Below are 19,715 nucleotides of genomic sequence, written 5' to 3'. Positions count from 1 at the left end.
TAAGGACCACTGACATGGTCTTTAATTCTGGCACCTTCTGCTAAGAAACAAATAGTGTAATCTCTAATTGAGAGACAAATGCACCATCTGAGAAAACATGTCAGATCTTTAGGTCTTAGGATTATTATAATTTTACATCACTTATCCCTAGCTAAATCAGTTTTTCATCATAACTACACATATGCAAACATATAGTAAGAAACAATTCTGTTAGATCAAAATCCAGAAACAAACAGCTGTGTCAGAGATACACATACAAAATTATTTGTCCCTGGGCACAGAGGTTGTCACTGGTGCAGGCAGAGTCAGAGCTCAGATCTCTCTGTAAGACGAAATAAATACTGACTGCTGGGCCACACTGCCTTTGGAACCAAAGCCTTTGGGGAATGAGAGGAACAGTGAAATGAACCTCTAACCTTCATTAGATAAGTAGCAGTCCATAACTGAGGAGGCATCTCCCTGTCTGTCATGTCTTTGGGTATGAGGGCATTCTAAAACACCTCTCTCTCTTACCAGCTTTCCAAAAAGACTGTACTCATACAGGTCTATGGTTTCTAGCAGGTTTACAAATAACAAGCAATATGACAAGAGGAAATGGCCTCAAGTTGCCCCAGGGGAGGTTCAGATAGGATATCAGGGAAAATTTCTTCACTGCAAGGGGTATCAAGCATTGGAACAGGCTGCATGGGGAAGTGGTTGAGTCACTATCCCTGAAGATAATTAAAAGTGTGTAGGTGTGGCACTTGGGGACATAGTTTAGCTGTGGATTTGGCAGTGCTCGGTTACTGGTGGACCTGATGACCTCAGATATCTTTTCCAACCTTGATGATTGTATGACGTTATAATTCTACTATGCTGCTTGTCTTTGGGAGGCCTTCTGGAGTTGTGTAAGAGCATGCAAAAGAGCAGTATTTTAACTTGGATTCAAAGCACAATAAAGAAAACATCAGTGAATCCTTCAGATACTCATTGAAATAATATTATAGTTATTCAATGTAGAAAATGTAACAAAAGTATTTTACAACCTCCTCTTCCAAGCATATAATGGTACATGATCTATGTCATTCCCTGACCTCCAGGAGGAAGAATAAACAGCCTTTACCCTGAGATAGGTGTGAGTGTGGAAAAACAATGCAGCATTTTGAAATTCAGAAAAAGAAGCAGTGGCTTCTTTCTGTTCTGCAGACAAGAAAGTTCTTTTATAAAGCCTGCTTGATTTCCACGCCATGCAGATGCTGATTGCAGCTGAGGGAGTGAGACCACTCAGGACCCACAGGTGGCACAGCAGCTCCACTCTCTGTGGCACAGTGGCTGCTGCTCACGTGTGTCACTCAGGCCTCAAATGAAGCTGAGATGCATGGCATAGAAGGAATTTTTTTTCTCATGGGAATTCTTTAGGAAGAACTTAGGCTTTATAAAAGAATTTAGGAAGAAGTTCTTCTGTTTTTCACACAAGAAAAAAAAAATTAAGAGCTAGGCACATTTTGAAGGAATTAAAGAAAAAACTGAGAAGTTTTATAAATAATGAATGATAAAATGCACATTTAAGTTCATCATATGGCCTATTAACAAGTAAAACCATTTTTTCCTTTTTTTCCTTTTTCCTTTTTTCCTTTGCCTGACAAAGACATTAAAATTATACTCATTTTGCAAAGAATTCTCTCCCCTTTTTTACAGGAAATGCCAACAACTACAACTCTGTCAGTCCTTAGTCTGAAGCCCTGAAGACTGAGAGTCCCATTTCCTGACTGCATTTAAATGGTGTGATGTTACAGGAGAATTAAGGATACTCTGCACTCTATACTATTTGTTATTTGTTTGTTCAAAATAAGCTGGCAGTCTTTGTTATTAGACAAATACATGACCTACATACTTCCTTTAAAGGTACTCCTTCTTTCTTCTGTCACTTAATAAACACTGGTTTCACCAAACTGAAAGAATCATTGCTTGAAAAGGCAACCTACTTTCAGAGAATTATATATTAGCAGAGCCAGAAATGACATTTTGAGTTTCTCCAGCTTGTCCCTCTCTCATTTCCTCTGTTCTTTGCCACTGCATTGCCAGTAACACTTCACCTTTTCCATCCTTGAAGATCTGTAGAAATGGTGTCTTAAGGACATTCGTTAAAAAGCTGAGATGCTGGCCAATTACATTTACCAGAAATATCAGCTCAAACCTTTCTTTAGCATGTATCTTTCCTCTGAGACTCTACATGACAGCGACCACTTCTGATCTTGAATAATTTAATTCTAAAAATATACGTGGCCAACACGATTTTCCTCCATGACTGTACTTTTCTTGACTCATAAATCTGGCTTTATTGTGTTTATCAGGAGATTTGTGCAGTTCAGGGAAAGAGATTAAATATTGTAATTGTTAAGTACGCCCCAAGGTTTTATGTCAAGCTATTGCTGACTTCTTCCACTGTACCAACCATAATTTAAAAAATTGATCTAACCTTTCATTAAACTCTTATAAAAAAAGGAAAATAATTAAATAGTTTGGAAGAAAAATGTGAGGTTTATTTAAAAAAATTCCCGTATTCTTTTTTTCCTTGATCTGAATATAATTTATTTTGCTACAGCAAATTTCTGTTTGACAGTCTTTTAAAATTGCATTAATGTATTAGATTGTCCTTCTGGAGAATAAAAAGGAGGGAATGTTCAACTTGAACTGAGTCCAGTTCTCTCTCTTTTAAAGAGAAAATAATATAAACTGACAGACAGAGAATAATAAATATGATTCCACCTTTTGATGATCTCTCTTGCTTGCAATTTTGCTGCTGGGATATTACACCTCCAGCACATGGTCTTATGAACCACTCCAAACCCTCTGAATTATTTACAAGCCTCATACTGTCTAATACATCTCTCCTTCAGTATTCTTTAAAAAACTGCAGTAGGTGATTCTTCTTTACTACCTAATCAACATCCTTTTCAGACAAGAGGCAAACCAAGAAACACAAAACCAAAGAAATGGTGAAATGTAGAAAAGAGAATGAAGGAGAAACAAACTCAAAGCTCAGACTTCTGTCTGCAAAGTGAACAATTTTGAATGATGATAAAGCTGGAGTTTGGGCAACTTTGAATATCTTTTAGTTATAGACTTTTGCATGACAGGTTTCCCATTCCATGTTTCGTCTGCTGTTTCAGTTTTCATACTGCTTGATTTTAGATACATGTTAATGTCCATTGATTTAATTATCAGTGACTGATAATAATTTCTCTTTTTGCATGTACTTATATGCTCTATGTGCATGTGCCTTCTAGGAATACACCTTCAGCCTCCTTCTCTTTCATGCTGTTGAATCAGATCAGATACTTCCCCTAATAAATGAAAATATTTTTATATTTTATTTAATAAATTTCTTTAATTCAATACATTAATTCATCAGTATTGTAGCCATTTTACTTGAGAATTAGAATTAAAGAGGTATTTACCAAATACCAACATGGCTAAACTGAAATTTTGACCTATCTTAGAGCTGCAGGTGAGAATAAATAAATTTGTAATTTATTGTAAATTAAAAACCAAATACATTTGTAATTTTGTAACTAATTTCCCTGTAGTAAATACAAATAAACTTGTCCATGTTATATTCATCAGGAATAGATTTCATCACCTATTTATTTTGAAGTGAGAGTGAATGTGATTAATCTTTTGTCCTGAAAGGATGCTTAGAATACAGGGTTCACTTTTGACACTGGTTTATTTCAGAAATCATCCTTGTGAGAAGGGGCTCGGTGGCATTTCTGGAGTTCTGATCACACTAGTGGCCAAAATAAAGAAACACCAAGAGCAGGGAAAAAATCCTGCAGCAGCTAATAAAAGTGAACTTACTCTAGCAGCACTTCAAAGTAGATGATGCAAAAAAAATGAGGTGTCTGGGGGAGAGAAGGTTTTGAAGTCGTTAAATAAAAAACAAGTGTAGTATAAAAAATATCTCAAAAGATATGCTTAAAAGAGATGCCATGCACTAGCTTGTGAAGCAGCCTCAGAAAACTAATTCAGAGAGAAACCTCTCTCTTGAAATATTTGAAATGTGGCTGAACAAAGCACTAGAAATTAAGACCGGAAAAAATAACCTGGGAATAGTCAGACAGTTCAAAAGGTTTTTTTTCTCATTAGTACAGATTTGAAGAAATCACAGAACCATATTTATGTTCCTTTTCCTTTTCCTTTTCCTTTTCCTTTTCCTTTTCCTTTTCCTTTTCTCTAAATACTTCTAGAAGAATAAATAACAGAAGATTATGTGGGGAGAAGAGAGCCACTGTTTTCCTGCCATAAATGTCCTCAAGCGAGCAACAAAAATCACAGAGGTGGAAACACAAGCAAAGTATTGCCCATTAGGTGTTAGTAAAATTTCAAGGGGTTGCTTCAACTGTGAACTAAAAGGAAAATCCCCATGTGTTTGTATTCCATTCTAGACAGTAATTTCTCTGTTCAGCTTCTTTGAATTGGTGCCTTCTGGACTGTTGCATTGTCAGTATTTGGGCTCCTGCATTTAAACCTCTATTTTTGAAACTATCTGAAGGACAGAAACATTTTGTTTCCTTTGTACAGATTTATCATTCAACATGTCAGCACATCAAATGGGAGCTTTGAGGAAGCTTTTAAGAAGCCAGTTCATGTATGAGATAATTGCAGTGACTACAGAAGAGATGCCTGCTTTGGCTCTTTTGATCAGGCAGTTATATTATTCACCCAACTCTGTGTTCTCCTGGAGCTTTGCTGTTTGCCTACTGTAAAAGCCAGTCTGTCAAAGCACTGGGAGGATGATTGGCAGGACAGTGAATCAATCTACTCACAAAGGATGACACTTTGTTTTATTCTATCTTTACACCTACCATTTTGGGGTCTGCCCAGGCCTATGCTATAAAGGAACAAGTCCAGACCTCACCTGCCTTTCTTCTGACAGGCTGTGGAAGGAGCTGCTGCTCATTACCAAGAAACAGGCAGAGACAAGAAGAGCAGAGACTGCTGTGCAAGAGATGGGAAAAAGAAAATTTTTAATACATGTGCATCAGGTGCCCAGTCAAGAGCACTGGCCACCAAAGAGGCTCAAAGCCTTTCCTACTTCACAGAAGAGTTGAGTCCCAGTATATTAACATGTGTAAGACACATGCAAGTGCTCAGCGAGTAGAAATTGTAAAAGCTCAAAATAAAAGGTGGTGTGAGGGCCTTTAATTTTTATTTATTACACTACAGGAAATTAGTTTTTGTGAAAAATTTAGGGCCAGAATTAATACGCTTTTTCATCTGTGGAACATTGTCCCCACTATGTATAACAATATATGTCATACATATGAATATGTTTACAGTGATCTGTTTCTCGTTCAATGGATTTTCACTCCTTTTATTTTATAAATAACCTATGTTCAACTCAATGATACTGAAAACCACTGGTGTTTATTAACTTCAATTCTAACTTCTATATTTTGCATTATCAGGAAAGTGACAGCTCTTAATTTAACCTCCTGTCTATTGAAATGGAATTAGCTCTTAATTTTCTTTTTTTTTTTTTTAACTTGGTTTCTCATGCTAGTTTTCTCAGGAGTGAGCTATAAAAAATCACTTTCACAGTACCTCTTATTTATTGAAAAAAATATTTGGTTTCCATTTTTAGAAATAACTTCTATGCCATCATATAGAAAGATATTGCAACAAAAAAAAAAAAAAAGAAGAAAGAAAGAAAGTGATGAATGATGAAATATGTGTAACCGAAACTATATCTTGGATCAGATTTATTTACTTCAAGAGGGCCCAAATATCTCCCTAAGACAGTTTGGTTTTGTGTTAATTTATTGCAGAATCAATCCTTAGAGATCAGAACAAAAGAACATAAGTCTTGCATCCTTGAATATAGCTGTGAGCCTAGAGAGCTAATAGTAATGGTGGAAAGAAATATTTTCTCCAGTCTTTATAGAAGCTGTATGGGCTGAAAGAGTAATGGTTAGGGAATGGTTAGGGATGGTTAGGGACAGTTACCTCAGAAAGTCTTTTGTCCCTACTCATAAATCTTCTTATGAATTTGCCTATTTGGTTACCAATGCACAGCTTAAGCTGTTTTATGGGACTCAAAAGAAAGAAGGCAGACCCAAACAGATCACAATAATTACTGGGTCTAAAGGGACAACTTTCCTTAAGATCTTTCCTCTTTGACTTAAAGTACAGCAGGATTACTTCAGCTAAGACTCACAGAGGGAACACCTCAGGTTGTTGCATTTTCATTTCTGTCACAGGAGCTGTAAACTCATTTTATAGCTCAGAAGCAACAGTCTACATTTCTAGGAATGTTGTGGCAGTTTTGATTTGGCAGCATCTCCATTGACACCCATTGGTGAAATACATGTAAAAACTCTTTTCAAGCTTTGCCTCATCAGGTAAAACACAAAACTTGCTCCTACATAGCCACCTGTAGATGAGATACAATAATGTTTCCCTATGGCACAGCAAAGATGTACCACATTTTAAGCCTCCCACTGGAGGACACTGTAATGAACAAAAGCTTCTTTCCACCTCCTACTTGCTATGGCAGTTTCAGAGGAAAACAAGCAGAAATAAAGGAACTGGCTGACATCCAGCATGTGTGGCTTCACACAGTAAATAACAATCAACACTTTGGCTGCTTCCACAACTCAGCAGGCGAGGTGCCAGCAAATGCTTTTAATCAGAGCCATTCTTTGTTTAGCAATGCCCACTGACTAGTGAAATTTTTAGTTTCTTATTATTAGCACTGGCAGTAAAACAACAGTAAACAACACAGCTAAAGATTTGAACTTAAAAGCTCACCCAAAAGCTTGATACCCCAAACTTCATGGATGAATTCCCTGGTATCTGAGTGGTGCTTAGTGTTTCTGCCATTACTTGTCACTGCAGGATGGCACTTTACAATCCTAATGTGACAAATAAGCAGGAAATATAATTAAACTAAATGCAGCAGAACCCATACTTAGGCAGAGCAGCTTGTTGTAAACACTTTGGCAAACACAAGGTGCTCACCCTCTTGGGAAAAGCTGTACTTAGGTGAGTACTGCTTTGGGGACTTGCTTGCCACACATTCCCATGTGAGTTCTTTTAATCAAGTCCTTTCAAATCAGCTGAAAGCCTAGGTGAGAGGAGAAGGAACAGGTCCGTATTAGGAAGTGCTGGTCCCTTGGGTGTACTCTGTTACACCCACTCGAGTGATTCCCTTGAGCAAAATGGAGAACATTACCAGTCCCTAAAAGCAATATTTTAAGGTAGGTCAATTCCCTTCTTTAAAACCATGGAAGCATTTATTTTGTTTTTCTTACATGAGGGTGCTTTTGTTTATCCTAGATGCTCCTTGTATCCTTGAAGAGTGGAAGATTCACTGAGGAAGAAACTATATTAGCAACATTCTGCTAAATGTTAGTGGACTGGTGCCATCTTTATATGGACATATCTGAAAATGGAAAAGCCTGAATTTTGCTCAAGGTATTTAGGAAGCAGAAGCAGCATGTCGGGGTGGAAAAATATTCTAAATTCTGTCTTAAATGCTTGTCAATCAACTGGATCTTGATACTTAATACTGAGATAAAACTTCATTTTAGTAATAAAGTAAGAACACTGGGTTTTGCATTCCTGAGACACATGACTGAATGACAGATAGTCAGGCTGGAAGTGTCTCCTAAGTCATACTATCCCAGTATTTTTCAGAGTGGTTGTTCTTTGTTTCTTTCAAAGATGTGCAGTGGTAAAGACAGACATGTCAATATTTGGTTAGTGCTAAATACAATGAAAAGACCAAGGAATTTCAACCTCCTCACAGCTTGTAGAAATGGCAAAGAACATAAAATTCAATGGGGACTGGTTTAGACACTGAAAATCAAACATTGTGCTCATTATTTATATTTTATATGGTAATACATTTACCCTTTAACAAAGGTTTTTTGCTTTCTCCACTACTAACAACATTTTGTCTCAGGAGAAGGGCCCCAGCAGTGCAAACAGAAGAACAAATGCGCTTACCTGCATAAATATTTATAAAACTGAGCCTGACATTAGCATAAGTTGGAGCTGATTCACCAAGTACAGTGGGGAAATCAGACACAATTGTGGCAATGATGTGCATGGAGTGGCTGTGGGTGGGAGAGAGATGTGGTCTGTGGGAAGGAATGCCTCTTCCCAGTCCACACAGCAAGGGCAATATGCCTCAGCCTAGAGGAACTCTGGCATTCAGTGTCTGAGACAGGGTCCCCTCCCCTTGTTTTAAAACCTCACTGTCACTTCTGTGCTTGCCCAGCAGAGCACACTGACACTTTTATTCTGCCCAAAGGTCTCCCCAGAGTGCAGGTCCATGGTAAGGAGAAGACACTTGACCACAAGAGCTCATGGTGATCATGGAAGGACCAGAGTGGCTTTGTGGCCATACAGCTAAATCCTTTTGAGACGGAGGGGTGAACAGTCCATAAGAAAAGGGAGCATGTACCATTACTGCTTATAAATGATATATTATTCCTATAATTCAGAGACATGAGAAAAGCACCATTTGAAATTTAGCAAGGCATATGAACTCATAATCCTTTTAGCACAGCCAAAAAAATCTAAATGAATTATATGAATATCCTTTAGACTGTTCTGGGGCTTTCCTTTCCTCATATGTGGATACTTGATACATTGCTTTTGGCAGCATATCTAAAATTTGTAGCATAAGTAAAATCACTGGAATTTTATACTTATATAAACTTATATAAATGATGATTGATATTTGGTGGCATATTTTCATGAAAACATGAACAGCACAGAGAAATAAAGAAGGAGAAGACATTTCCCAGTTAAAACAGGTAACAAGAACAATAAAAAGAGATAACTAGAGACTCAAATACATCTAAAAAAGAGTCATCTATCAATCAGTTCAGGCCTAAAAAAGAGATTTTGTTTCTCAAAGTTGTTTCATTCTTTATGGAGATACACTGAGGCTGAAACTGCTGAACATAAAAACTTCTTGCACAGTCTGCTAAGTTTATGGCACATTAAGTTTGTCTTTGTTCCCATAACCACAGATTTTGAGAACACAATAAGAAATTAAGGCTGTTATAATTTATGCTCCATTACAGGGGTAGTACTATGCTGCTTCTTCAGTGAAGTAGACTATTGACTTGGTAGCCTGTGCAGTGCCTAATGCTGTCATTTTAAATCAAAAGAAAAATCATAATCATGTTGTTGTTCTGATATTTGTAATTGCTTATAGATAGTATGCCAGGTACAAATACTGCTATATTCAGTCCCTGAGAGTTCACTTTTAAAAGTTGTTCTTGGCACTTCTTTTTTGTGAGGCCACTGTGAAGCTGATCACAGTGTCAGAGATGCATAAATTGACTAAATAATTGTTAGAAATAACATAAAGTGGACATAAAGTGCTTCCTAGATCAGTGTTTTTTCAGGCATAAGTTCACTGTGATTTCTACTTGACAGATATGGAGCCTGGCCATTGAGGGGAAAAGCATTTCCCTCAAATAACACTGCCCCCACATTTCACTCAACACCAAGGAATTCAGTGTTCATTTTTCTCTCCTCTAGGGATGAACTTTGCCTATCTCCAGCTCCTGGGAAAGTTCAGTTTCCCACAGCCACCAGCCCCCCCACTGGTACTCCCCACTTTGTTCCTAAGACACGTTTAGGATGCTTTGATCAATGGCTGAGAAGCAGTCTCTCAGATAGCCAGGGACCCTCTGAAAGGTTTTGGCTGTCAGACCAGAGACATTAAATTAGGCAGCTGTCAATGTGGAGCCCACGCAGGCCCTGAAGCACTGGTATAATGCTCTCAGGCAACCCAGAAGGCTTTTTAGTGTGATAGTTAAGGCTTTTAAAGGTGTGTGGCAGTTAATAAGCCAGCCAGAGAACCAAAAGGTTGGAGTCTTTAGACTTCTAGTTTCATGCTGTGTTTACTGAATCATGCTGTCTTCTGAGTTATTGGCTCCTATTTCTTCTCTGACACTCACCGTATCTAAGGTCCTTTAAGAATATTTCACAATGGAATTCATTGGGTTGAATAAATTCCATTACTTGAAAGTTAATATGAGAATCATTCACATAATTGAAGTGGAACTGTGCAAATGTCCAGCTAATCTAAAGAATATGCGCTCTGTGAGACACTTTCACTCAAAGGTAAATGCAGGTTGACCCAAAACTTGTAATAAACTTCCCTGACACTGAAAGACTTGACCTTGAGGCTTTGTCACTTGTGATTTGCTGTTTTATTGGAAGATTTACAGTGTTTATTTTTAGCACTGATTTTTATCTAAAGACATTTGTAAATAGAAATTAATTCTGTTGAAATAAAGGACTTTCATCTGTTTCACTTATTTCTGACAAAACCTGTATGCTGCTAATTTTGTTCACATTGATCAGAAATTTAAAGTAGAACAAAATACAAAGATCCAAAATAATTTGAAAGTTCCTGGGATCCATGACTGATCCCTGAATCCAGCTCAAGTAAGATTTATCCATCAAGTCCAGAGAACCCAGATAGTTGAAGTGCACCATAAGAAGTTTCACCAGAAGGTACATTTATTCCCTCTCCCCTCATTTTGCTGGCTTAGGAACCCCACCCAGAAATAAGTGTGTCCACATGCTGCATCAGAATTGGAGGGGAACAGAGAGACCACTTAGTACAAGATTTAATAAAGAAATATAACATTTTTTACTCAAATTCTTTAAAAGTAAGGAAACTGGCAGCAAAAAAGCCAGGCAGAGGAATTTTTGAATGCTGCTGTCTCAGCTGATAAATGTTCTCACAAAACCATTTTATGTTAAGCTATGTATTATAAAGGACAAAATTTATAGCAGTTACAGTTAATATGTATTGCATGTCATGAAGAAAAGGGGATGAACACAGACAGGAAAGTATGAGGTGTCTCCTTACCAAATTTTAAAATTACAGCATCAGCAGAGCTGCATTGCACCAAATGTTACTTCTCTAATGTTAGTGATTACCCAGAAACCAAAGTCCAACCATTGCACATAACTCAAATACCAGGCTCTGAAGTGCTTAGTCCAGATGCTGCAAAAAAGTAACTGCAGTGTGCTGCAGCCAAAGGCGACATTTGGCCGCTCCTATTCTAGTACATAAACATTTATATTCCAAACTGATGCACATAAAAGCTCATGTGGTAGAAAACAGCTCTTCCAGCCGACTAGTTCACTGAGCATCTGGCTGGTAAAGCAGAAGGTCTGCACTGGGCACCAGGTGTCAGCCTGGCACTTGTGAGCCCCAGGGAGAGCACACCAGAGCACAGAGGAGGGTGCTGCCAATTCCAAATAGGAGGGGCTCACAAGCACGCAGAACAATAAAAATCCACTAAAATCCAATGTTGACTTTTTTGTTGTTTTCTTTTTTGGTTTTGTTTTTCTTTTTTTTTTTTTTATTTTTTTTATTTTTTTTACAAAGAAGAGCTTCAGAGGCATTTGGTGCTCTGGACTACTATTACTATTGGTTATTAAAATCACAGTCTTTTTGTATGTTTCTTAAGTAGAGATTTGGCATCTACTTTTTTCAGAGATAATTCATGAGCAAGCAGCTACCATTACGAAGATAGTCCTTGGTAAGCTAGATGACATAGTGAGCACAACATGTAGTATCTCCATGCAAGCCATGAGGTGAATAGAAGTGTAGGGACTGAGCTCATTACTAACTTTCAGAAAGGAGGTTTCAGTCTCTGCCAGTAACTGTGACACTAATTGAAACAAGTATCTCTGCTGAACACAATAAGATCTGTAAATTAGTGACAACTGACAACTATACTCTAGGTCTGTCAAACTGTACTTTCAAATTATTTTACTGGAAAAATTTTTGAAATGTTTCAAGTCACTTTGCTAACACTTGAAGGAAATATATGATGAATGTAAGACTTATTTATTGATCAGTTTCTTAAAAGATTTTCACAAAGCCTTGTTTGAAATATGGAAGAGTTCCCTCTAAGTCCCTAGAAAATGAATGCCAGAGCTTTTGTAAAATAACAAAATTCTTCCTTTGCAAGTGCTAGTTATTTTAAATTTATTCTTCGGTCATCTAAAGTTGAGAAAACAGTTGATCTAAAGCACAACAGGAAAAAAAGAACTTGACTTTAAAAAAGGGAGATTTGAGCTATGTGCATTATACATGTCTACTGAAACCCTAGGGAGAAAAAAATTTACCGAAATCTGTCTATTGACAACACACAGGTATCTAGCTTCTAGGTTTACCTGCTTGAGCTTCATTATGTTGTTGTCTGTTGTGTAGTTTATGAAGACAAACAAGTCACAGGACTTTTCTAACATGGGGAGATGTTAATTTTCAGTGTGAATTACTACTATCTGATTTTCCTGTAAGATTTAGAACTTCCGTTTACTTCCATTTACATTTTATTGGCATTTCTGTGCTCTAAGTTCAGCAGGTTTATATGCATGAGGCACAAACTGTTCAGCTGTCATCACTATGTCAGTCTGAAAAAACAAGTTGTTGTTACTTCTTTGTATGTACAACCTCTGTACTTCCACAACACTGGTGTTCAAACACTGCTTTGTACAGAGGGGTCAGCACCTCTGCAAAAGCTTTCAGCACAATGGGAATGTCTCATGCCCTGATGCCCAGTAGAGCAGCCCCTGTTTGATATTCAGAATCACAGAGGGATATTGCTCAAATGGTTTTAATATTGATTCTTGTTAGCCAAGAAAACCAGGAAGGAACCTTTAACTGATCTATATTTTTCTTCTAGGCTCTCTTCTGTTGGGTCAGAAATCCTGCAGCTGGAAAGATCTTGCTAAGACTGCATGCTGTGAAGCTCTAAGACTTGTACAGTCATCAAATCTTGAAGAAAAGCAACTGCACCAACTGCTGGTCGAATGAAAAATCTTCCTTGCTGTCCTAGGGGTCTACGTGGGGGTTGAAAAGCATATTTAAGCTCTAAGCTACTTCACCTACAAGAACAAGCTTTGGAGGACTGAAGTCAGGGGCAAAATACTCTCATTAGTGCCATTTCCACTCATGTCCAGTTTGGGGTTTTTCCTCTCTGTTCTGGTCTGTATTAATCTTGAACCTGTATTTACTCACTGCATTACAAACATACAGGTTCAGGATAGAATTGAATGTGATCACAACAAACTGAAGACATCCTATTGACTCTGTGAGATAGGTGACATGGCCAATTCATAGAAAAATGATCCAAGCTAAAATATTACTTCTTGTAGCGTGAAAGCCTCTGTTTCATAATATACAATGTTCCAGAGATATAAACTAAGAGGATTATGTTGTCATTGTCCCTTGTCATGCTTTAGAACAGGTGGAAAAGGTTAAGTAAGAAAGCAAGGAAAATGGAATGCAGTTTCGAAATCTCTGTTTTGGATCATCACAAAGGTATTTTAACTCTTTGCAATGCCCATTTTTAAATCCCTTTAATAGTCCAATGTCTATGTCCCTTGTAAGTGTAAGATTTCGATTTGTACTAATTAATTTCTAGACATCAATTATCTTAGATACTACATTTGAAAGAAGTGAAATACAGAACTGTACATCTCTAATAGCCATAGGTCAGAGGCTGTGCAAATAGTATAGTCATAAAGGTAAAAGCCATTCATGTGTAGGACACTGAGATACGTTTTTCATACCTTCTTTCTTACCAAGTAGTTTCCAATTGCAGTGAAAAAAAGAAATGTATATAGTGTGCCTAGAATATCATGCATAAAAATATTAGAGTTAAATGGTTCTGAAAGCTTTAACTTCAGTACTCAAAATAACATTGAGGTGTTTCAGCTTTTGCACAAGTTAGTGCATATCCTACAAAATGCCCATTATATACTCAACTTTCATCTTCATTGTTAAACAAAAAATTGCAGGAGTAGGAAAATTATTTGTATTCCGTGTATCAACTTAATTCTGCTCTTATAAATCTCAATTTCTTTCACAAAATTTATAATTTTTCTTTTTTTTCTTAAAACTCAAATGGGAAAATGTTCAAACACAAATCTCAAATGCTTTAGACAACCAATAAATGGGCTTTATGACCTCTAAAACGAGCTTCCATTAAACTTCCTGTGAGTATCACAAATGCAACATACAGTGATACAATGCTTCCAACAAATCATAACTGAAATAGAAAAATCTCTGAATAAATTAGCATATTTCAACTTCTGCGCATAGATGGCTAGTGTGATGAGGGAACCAATCTTTGAGCTGTAACATTGTCAGATTTATTTTCTTACTATCATTCTTCTTCTCATTTGCCAAAAAGAGAAAACTATCTTAGAAGTGCTGTTTTCTCAATAAATTTTAAAAGTGTGGAGCTGCCTGTTTAAAGCTCCTGCATGTGTCCATAGACATTTTCATGGATTTATGGCTTCAATTTTCATTTTCTCTGACATACAGCCAGGTAAGATAAAGGTTCATGAAAAATCCTTCCAGTTTTCTGGAAAAATCTGGGAGTTTCCCAACACAGAGCTCTACAAAAATTTTTACAAGAATTATCAGCCAAAATAAAAAGATTACTAACATTTAAGATTAGCACAGGAGCATCTTTTATGCAGCAAAAACATTATCTAGGTATTTTTAAGGGACATTTTTAAAACTAGGAGAGATCTACCAATGGAGAAAAGAGAAAGAAAGACCACATGTTGAGGCCATGCTTGATAGTCTGTACAATTTATTGTGAAGTACCACTTGTGCTAGGACTGCCACAGAGCCATTGGTTTGAAAGGTTAATGACTCCAGCAATCACAATTTCAATTTACAAGAAATGGGATGACAGGAAGCCAAATACAAATTGGAAATGTCCCACTGTGATGGCAGCTGAGCAGCAATTCATCAACAACAGCACAGGAATATTGTAAAGCCAGAGTGCTGGGGACAACCTTTGCAGCCTGAGAAGGGCTTAGGCCTTATATTAAGCTCATTTTTCAAGGATAGTAGCGAAGCTTAAAAATGGCTAAATTACCTAATATAGACATAAGTTCTCCCTTGATAATTTTTTATATAATAGTTGTTAGGTCATCTGAAGATGCTTATCCCACTACCTTATCTTTTCTTTAGTGTATATCCCCTTTAATTTTAAATTTTGACTTTGAGTTCCATTTTTCCAAAGGCATTTCAATCATCTTTGAGCATTCTCTGCATTCATACTCTACCTCTTACTTCCTCAGAGCATCAGCTCCACTACAATGCAATCTGAGATTTTTTTAAAGCTTTCAGGTGTTTACATACACACAGAGATGCTTTGAGAGACCCTGTGCTCCTTCTGCCTGGATTTTGCATGCAATTTGTGCACAGTGGAAAATCAAACTGATGATAATAAATCAAACTTTGTAATCATAAACACTACAGAAACGCAGGAGTATTTTACTACTTTCTCATCTGAAGTCAGTAAAAACTACATGCAAGCAATTTGAAGTCAGAAATAACAAATAAGAAAAAGTGAAAAGTTTGTTCATCTCTATCTCAGAACAGACACTCTAAAACTCCACAGGATTCAGAGAAATAAGCAGGCTGGAGTGAGATTCTATAGATAAAAGCTTTTCGTTTAGTACTAATTAGTGTAGGATGCTGCTAATTTCATCTAACAGGGCCACAACATCAGCAGAACTACAGTAACTTAAGTTCAAGCTTTAATTTATCTTGCTTTATATACTTAAATTATTTAAGAGATAATAAGGCAAATATCAGGTGAAAAGCATAAAGCACAGAGATTTTGATGACATCATGTTAAATGTGTATGCCTGTGTGTTTCATTAAATCGTAAATCAGCAGTTTCCTTCTTAGTGGAACGATTAAACAGAATATCACAGACTCAGAGGATGGCTGGGGTTGGAAGGGATCTCTGGAGATACCTGGTGGCACACTCCTGCATATGCAGGCACACCTGGAGAGGATCCCCAGGACCACGTGCAGAGAACTAACTTTTGGATATCTTCAAGCAGGAAGTTTACACAAACCCAGTGGGCAATCTGTGCTGGTGGTCAGTCACCCTCACAGTGAAAAAGTGTTTCCTGATGTACATCCTGTGCTTCACTCTGTGCCCACTGCCTCTGGTTCTGGCACAGGGCACTACTGAAAGAGCCTGGTTCCATCTTTACTCCCTGCAGGCATTTATACATGCTGGTAAGATCCCTGCTGAGCTTTCTCTTCTGCAGACTGATCTCAGCTCTCCCAGCCTTTCCCCACAGGAGAGGTGCTGCAGTCCCTTAGACATGTTAGTGACCCTTTGCTGGGCTCTCTCCAGTATGTCCACGCTTTCGTTTTACTGGAGAGCCCAGAACAGGCCCCAGCACTTCAGATGCTGAGTGAAGGGGTGGTGTGGCCTCCAAGGGCTCCCTCAACCTGCTGGAAATGCCTTAGCTAAAGCAGAACTGCCTTTTCTGCATAGACAGACGCCTCTGCTGGCTCATGCCCAACAAAGCAAAGTCAGTGTCCAGCTGGGTGGCACCCAGGAGATGTTGGTACACAAAGCAGATGCATGAAGCACACAGGATAGCACTAAGCTGGATCACAGTGTGAGAAGGCAGGTGGCCTGTGGCAGGCAGAAGAGCATGATGGAGCATTTTAAAGAGGAGATAGTCCATGCACAGACCATGGGAGAAATTGCAATACCATTGTGGATGACCAAAGCCACTCAAGATATATTCAACAAAAGATATATTCAATATTTGACAGGAAAGATGAACTAATCAGCATAGACAAGGTGCTCATAGACCTCAGGTAGACCTGTCCTACCAGTTCTCTCAAGTGATTAGAGAACTGTGATCTAGCACTATATATTACAGCAGAAACTGTTAGTATGAGAAATAAAACAAACTCCACCACAACAAAAGGTTTGAAATCATCCATTTTTGAAAACTAATGCTTGGGCTAAATAATGCTACTTTAAACTGATTTATCTTTATAAGAGTCACTAGCCATGGGCATACTTTAAAGCATTTTAGATTGCAATTGATAATTTTGCAATGATATTATACACAAAAACACTGAAGTTCATGCCCATTACCTCTATCTAGCAAAAAATATGTTATACATGCATGTCTTGCATTATCATGTACTGATAAGGAAATGAAAATATGGATAAAGATGTATTACCATGTCCTACCATGAACATTCCTTTGATGTAAGTAGAACTTACATCTTGGAACAGAAAAGCATATGAAGAGCTGGAATTCCTCTTTCCAGAGAATGCTAAAAAAGGTATTAATTGAAACATTTCCTTATAACGTATTCTCTTTTTCCATACTTCATTTTATGCAAAGAAATATCAAAGTTCTTACTTTGTGAAACTCTAAAAATAATCATTCTTGGAGAAACAGACAGAAAGCTTATTTTATCCACTATACTTTGTACCTTTTTGCCTTAGATAATTAGGGACATTAGATCATAATTTGCAATGCCTGGAGAATATTGTCATTAGCAGGGGAATGTTCTCTGGAACCCTGAGGAAATGAAAAGCTTTTGAGAACAATCACTGTTAATCACTAATATGCCAACATTATATACTTTCTGGAACTGAGGATGATACAGACAGGACACATTCAGTCACTCTGTCTTGCTTGCATTGTAAGCTTTTGATAAAAATATATGTTTCAAACATCCCTTTGCATGTCTTGCTTTCTTTACAGAATGTAGTAGAGCTAAGAACTCAGCAAAATTTACACTTCTTGTACAAGATATTGAAGATATCCTCTCTGATTCCATAATGGAACTTCACTGTATTTTTATTAATTCATCTGAATAGTAAATGCTATGGGCAAGAGGTCGTTTCTTTTTACCCAAGAGGGGTGAAAGAAAAACTAAACTACAAGGTGATAAATGAAATTAAATTCATCTTTAGCTTCAACTTAGCAGGAGACATAGCATCTGCACAGTTGCAATATTTACAGCTGAAATTATAGATTAATATTACACACCGATGATTAAAATTTTTCTATTATTAATTTTTAACATAATATTTCTCATTATTTTCTATCCAATATTAACTGCATGCAATATTCCACATATTTTTAATTGGATGAAAGATAATAAAATAAATAGAGAAAAAAAATCTTGTTTTTTAAGAAAACAGAGTTTAGTACTACTTACTAAAATTTTTTTGAATCTTATTACTTTGCTGTACTAGCCATGCATGCCTCACAAGTCAAAGCCAAGCTCAGCACCACAGGGCAGCTGTACACTCTGGAAAATGAGTCAGACTACATCCATGTACTGGGGTCCTCAGGTGGGATCCCTGCCAAATAAAACATTAGACCTGCCACTATCATTATCAGAAAAAAAAAAAAAAATCACAATTACCCCTAGTAAAGGGATCTAAGAAGCTTATAGATTTGTAGAACTAGTGAGAACTAATGAAGTTATCTACAGGTGTTCTACAAATAAAAAAGTAATCTAGTGCAATTGAAGCCAATTACATCTTGTGACAGCTCCTGTGAATACAAAATCAAAATCTTTCTTCTTACTGACCAAATTCTTCAGGACTCTTCTGTCATTGCTTCCTTAGACAAACAACCTCAACACAACTTTCGGTTTGTCTTTGAACAAAATCCTACTAAGTTATAATTATTATAACTAATTATTAATCCTATACTAAGTTATAATTATTCTTCCCTTGATGCTTTCTATTTTGTCTGCATCTTTAGTTCATTAAATAGTTTAATGACTTTAGACAAATTGTTTCAGATTGTTTCCTCATCTGATCAGACATGCAGTATTTAGCTACTTAATCTCATGAGCGGCACTGCTGGTCACTCTCACACAGCTGAGATTGCAGTGGCATATCCCATAAACAGATAGCAAATTCAAAAAGGAAGGCTTACATTCTTGAAACCTCTATATAAGATCTGAAGTTCCTTCTTTGTGAATTTACTCTGTGCTTCCAGCAGTTCAAGAGCTTCAGGTCTATGTCGTACTGTGGCCATTTCCATTTCATCTTCTACAGTGTCTGCAGAATACAAGAGACAAAGAAGGAAAGCTCAGTAAGAAACAGAAGAGGTAGAAATGTTTAACCCTTTCAAAAAGATAGAGAAGAAAAAATGAAAGGGGAGAAGAGAGAAGGGAGAAGGGAGAAGGGAGAAGGGAGAAGGGAAGGACATTCTCTTGAAGACTTGTTTTTGCCGCTTGAATGACAAATGATAAGTCCATTCTGAAGTCATAGGAAAAGGGTATCTATCATCTGCTTCTGTAGCTGCAAAGAATAGTGAACAGCAGTGATGATCCAGTAGTCTGCATATTATTTCATGAGTAGTAATAGCAATATACTGGAAAGCCAGCATTCTGCAGGAGCATGCATGATACATTCAGTATGATTTTTCTGTTTATACAACTCTATGAGCAAAGGAAACAATTTTATAAAACTTTGGTGACTCCAAAATGCTGAAAAATTTCCTTCAGTTAAGGGATGTGAATTCACTGTATCAGACTGGGATTTTTATTGTGAAGTTGTCCTTTGGAAAGTATGTGAAACTGATGTTACAAATCCAGCAGCAGATCTTACTTTGAGTATCGTACAACTGATCCTTTAGGAAAAATATTGTTGAGGGTGAGCAGCCTAAGTGAGGAGCATGATGGTTTTAGTGACCTCTTTAGGTAAGTGAGAATGTGGATATATACATTCAAGGCTTACAGTTGAGTATAGCCCTAAAACAATGAGAATTAGCGATGCATTTTTTCCTAGGTAGAGTTTCAAATGCAAAAGTTCAATAAAAAAGCTAAAGGAACTTACAGTAGGGTGCCAGTCACATGTCAT

General features: G+C 37.2%; 1 protein-coding gene across 8 annotated transcripts in view; it reads right to left on the bottom strand.

The window, feature by feature from the left end:
* KCNIP4 (potassium voltage-gated channel interacting protein 4) overlaps positions 1-19,715 on the bottom strand; it is a 416,508-nt gene that overhangs the window by 20,817 nt on the left and 375,976 nt on the right. For all 8 annotated transcript variants that reach the window (XM_033059808.2, XM_033059813.2, XM_033059807.2 and 5 more), the window contains one exon: positions 18,787-18,911. In XM_033059808.2, the coding sequence (XP_032915699.1) occupies positions 18,787-18,911 (125 nt within the window). The remainder of the gene's footprint in view (positions 1-18,786; positions 18,912-19,715) is intronic.

The sequence above is a fragment of the Catharus ustulatus genome, chromosome 5, assembly GCF_009819885.2.
Source record: "Catharus ustulatus isolate bCatUst1 chromosome 5, bCatUst1.pri.v2, whole genome shotgun sequence".
NCBI lineage: Eukaryota > Metazoa > Chordata > Aves > Passeriformes > Turdidae > Catharus > Catharus ustulatus.
This window is presented reverse-complemented; position numbering and strand designations above follow the sequence as displayed.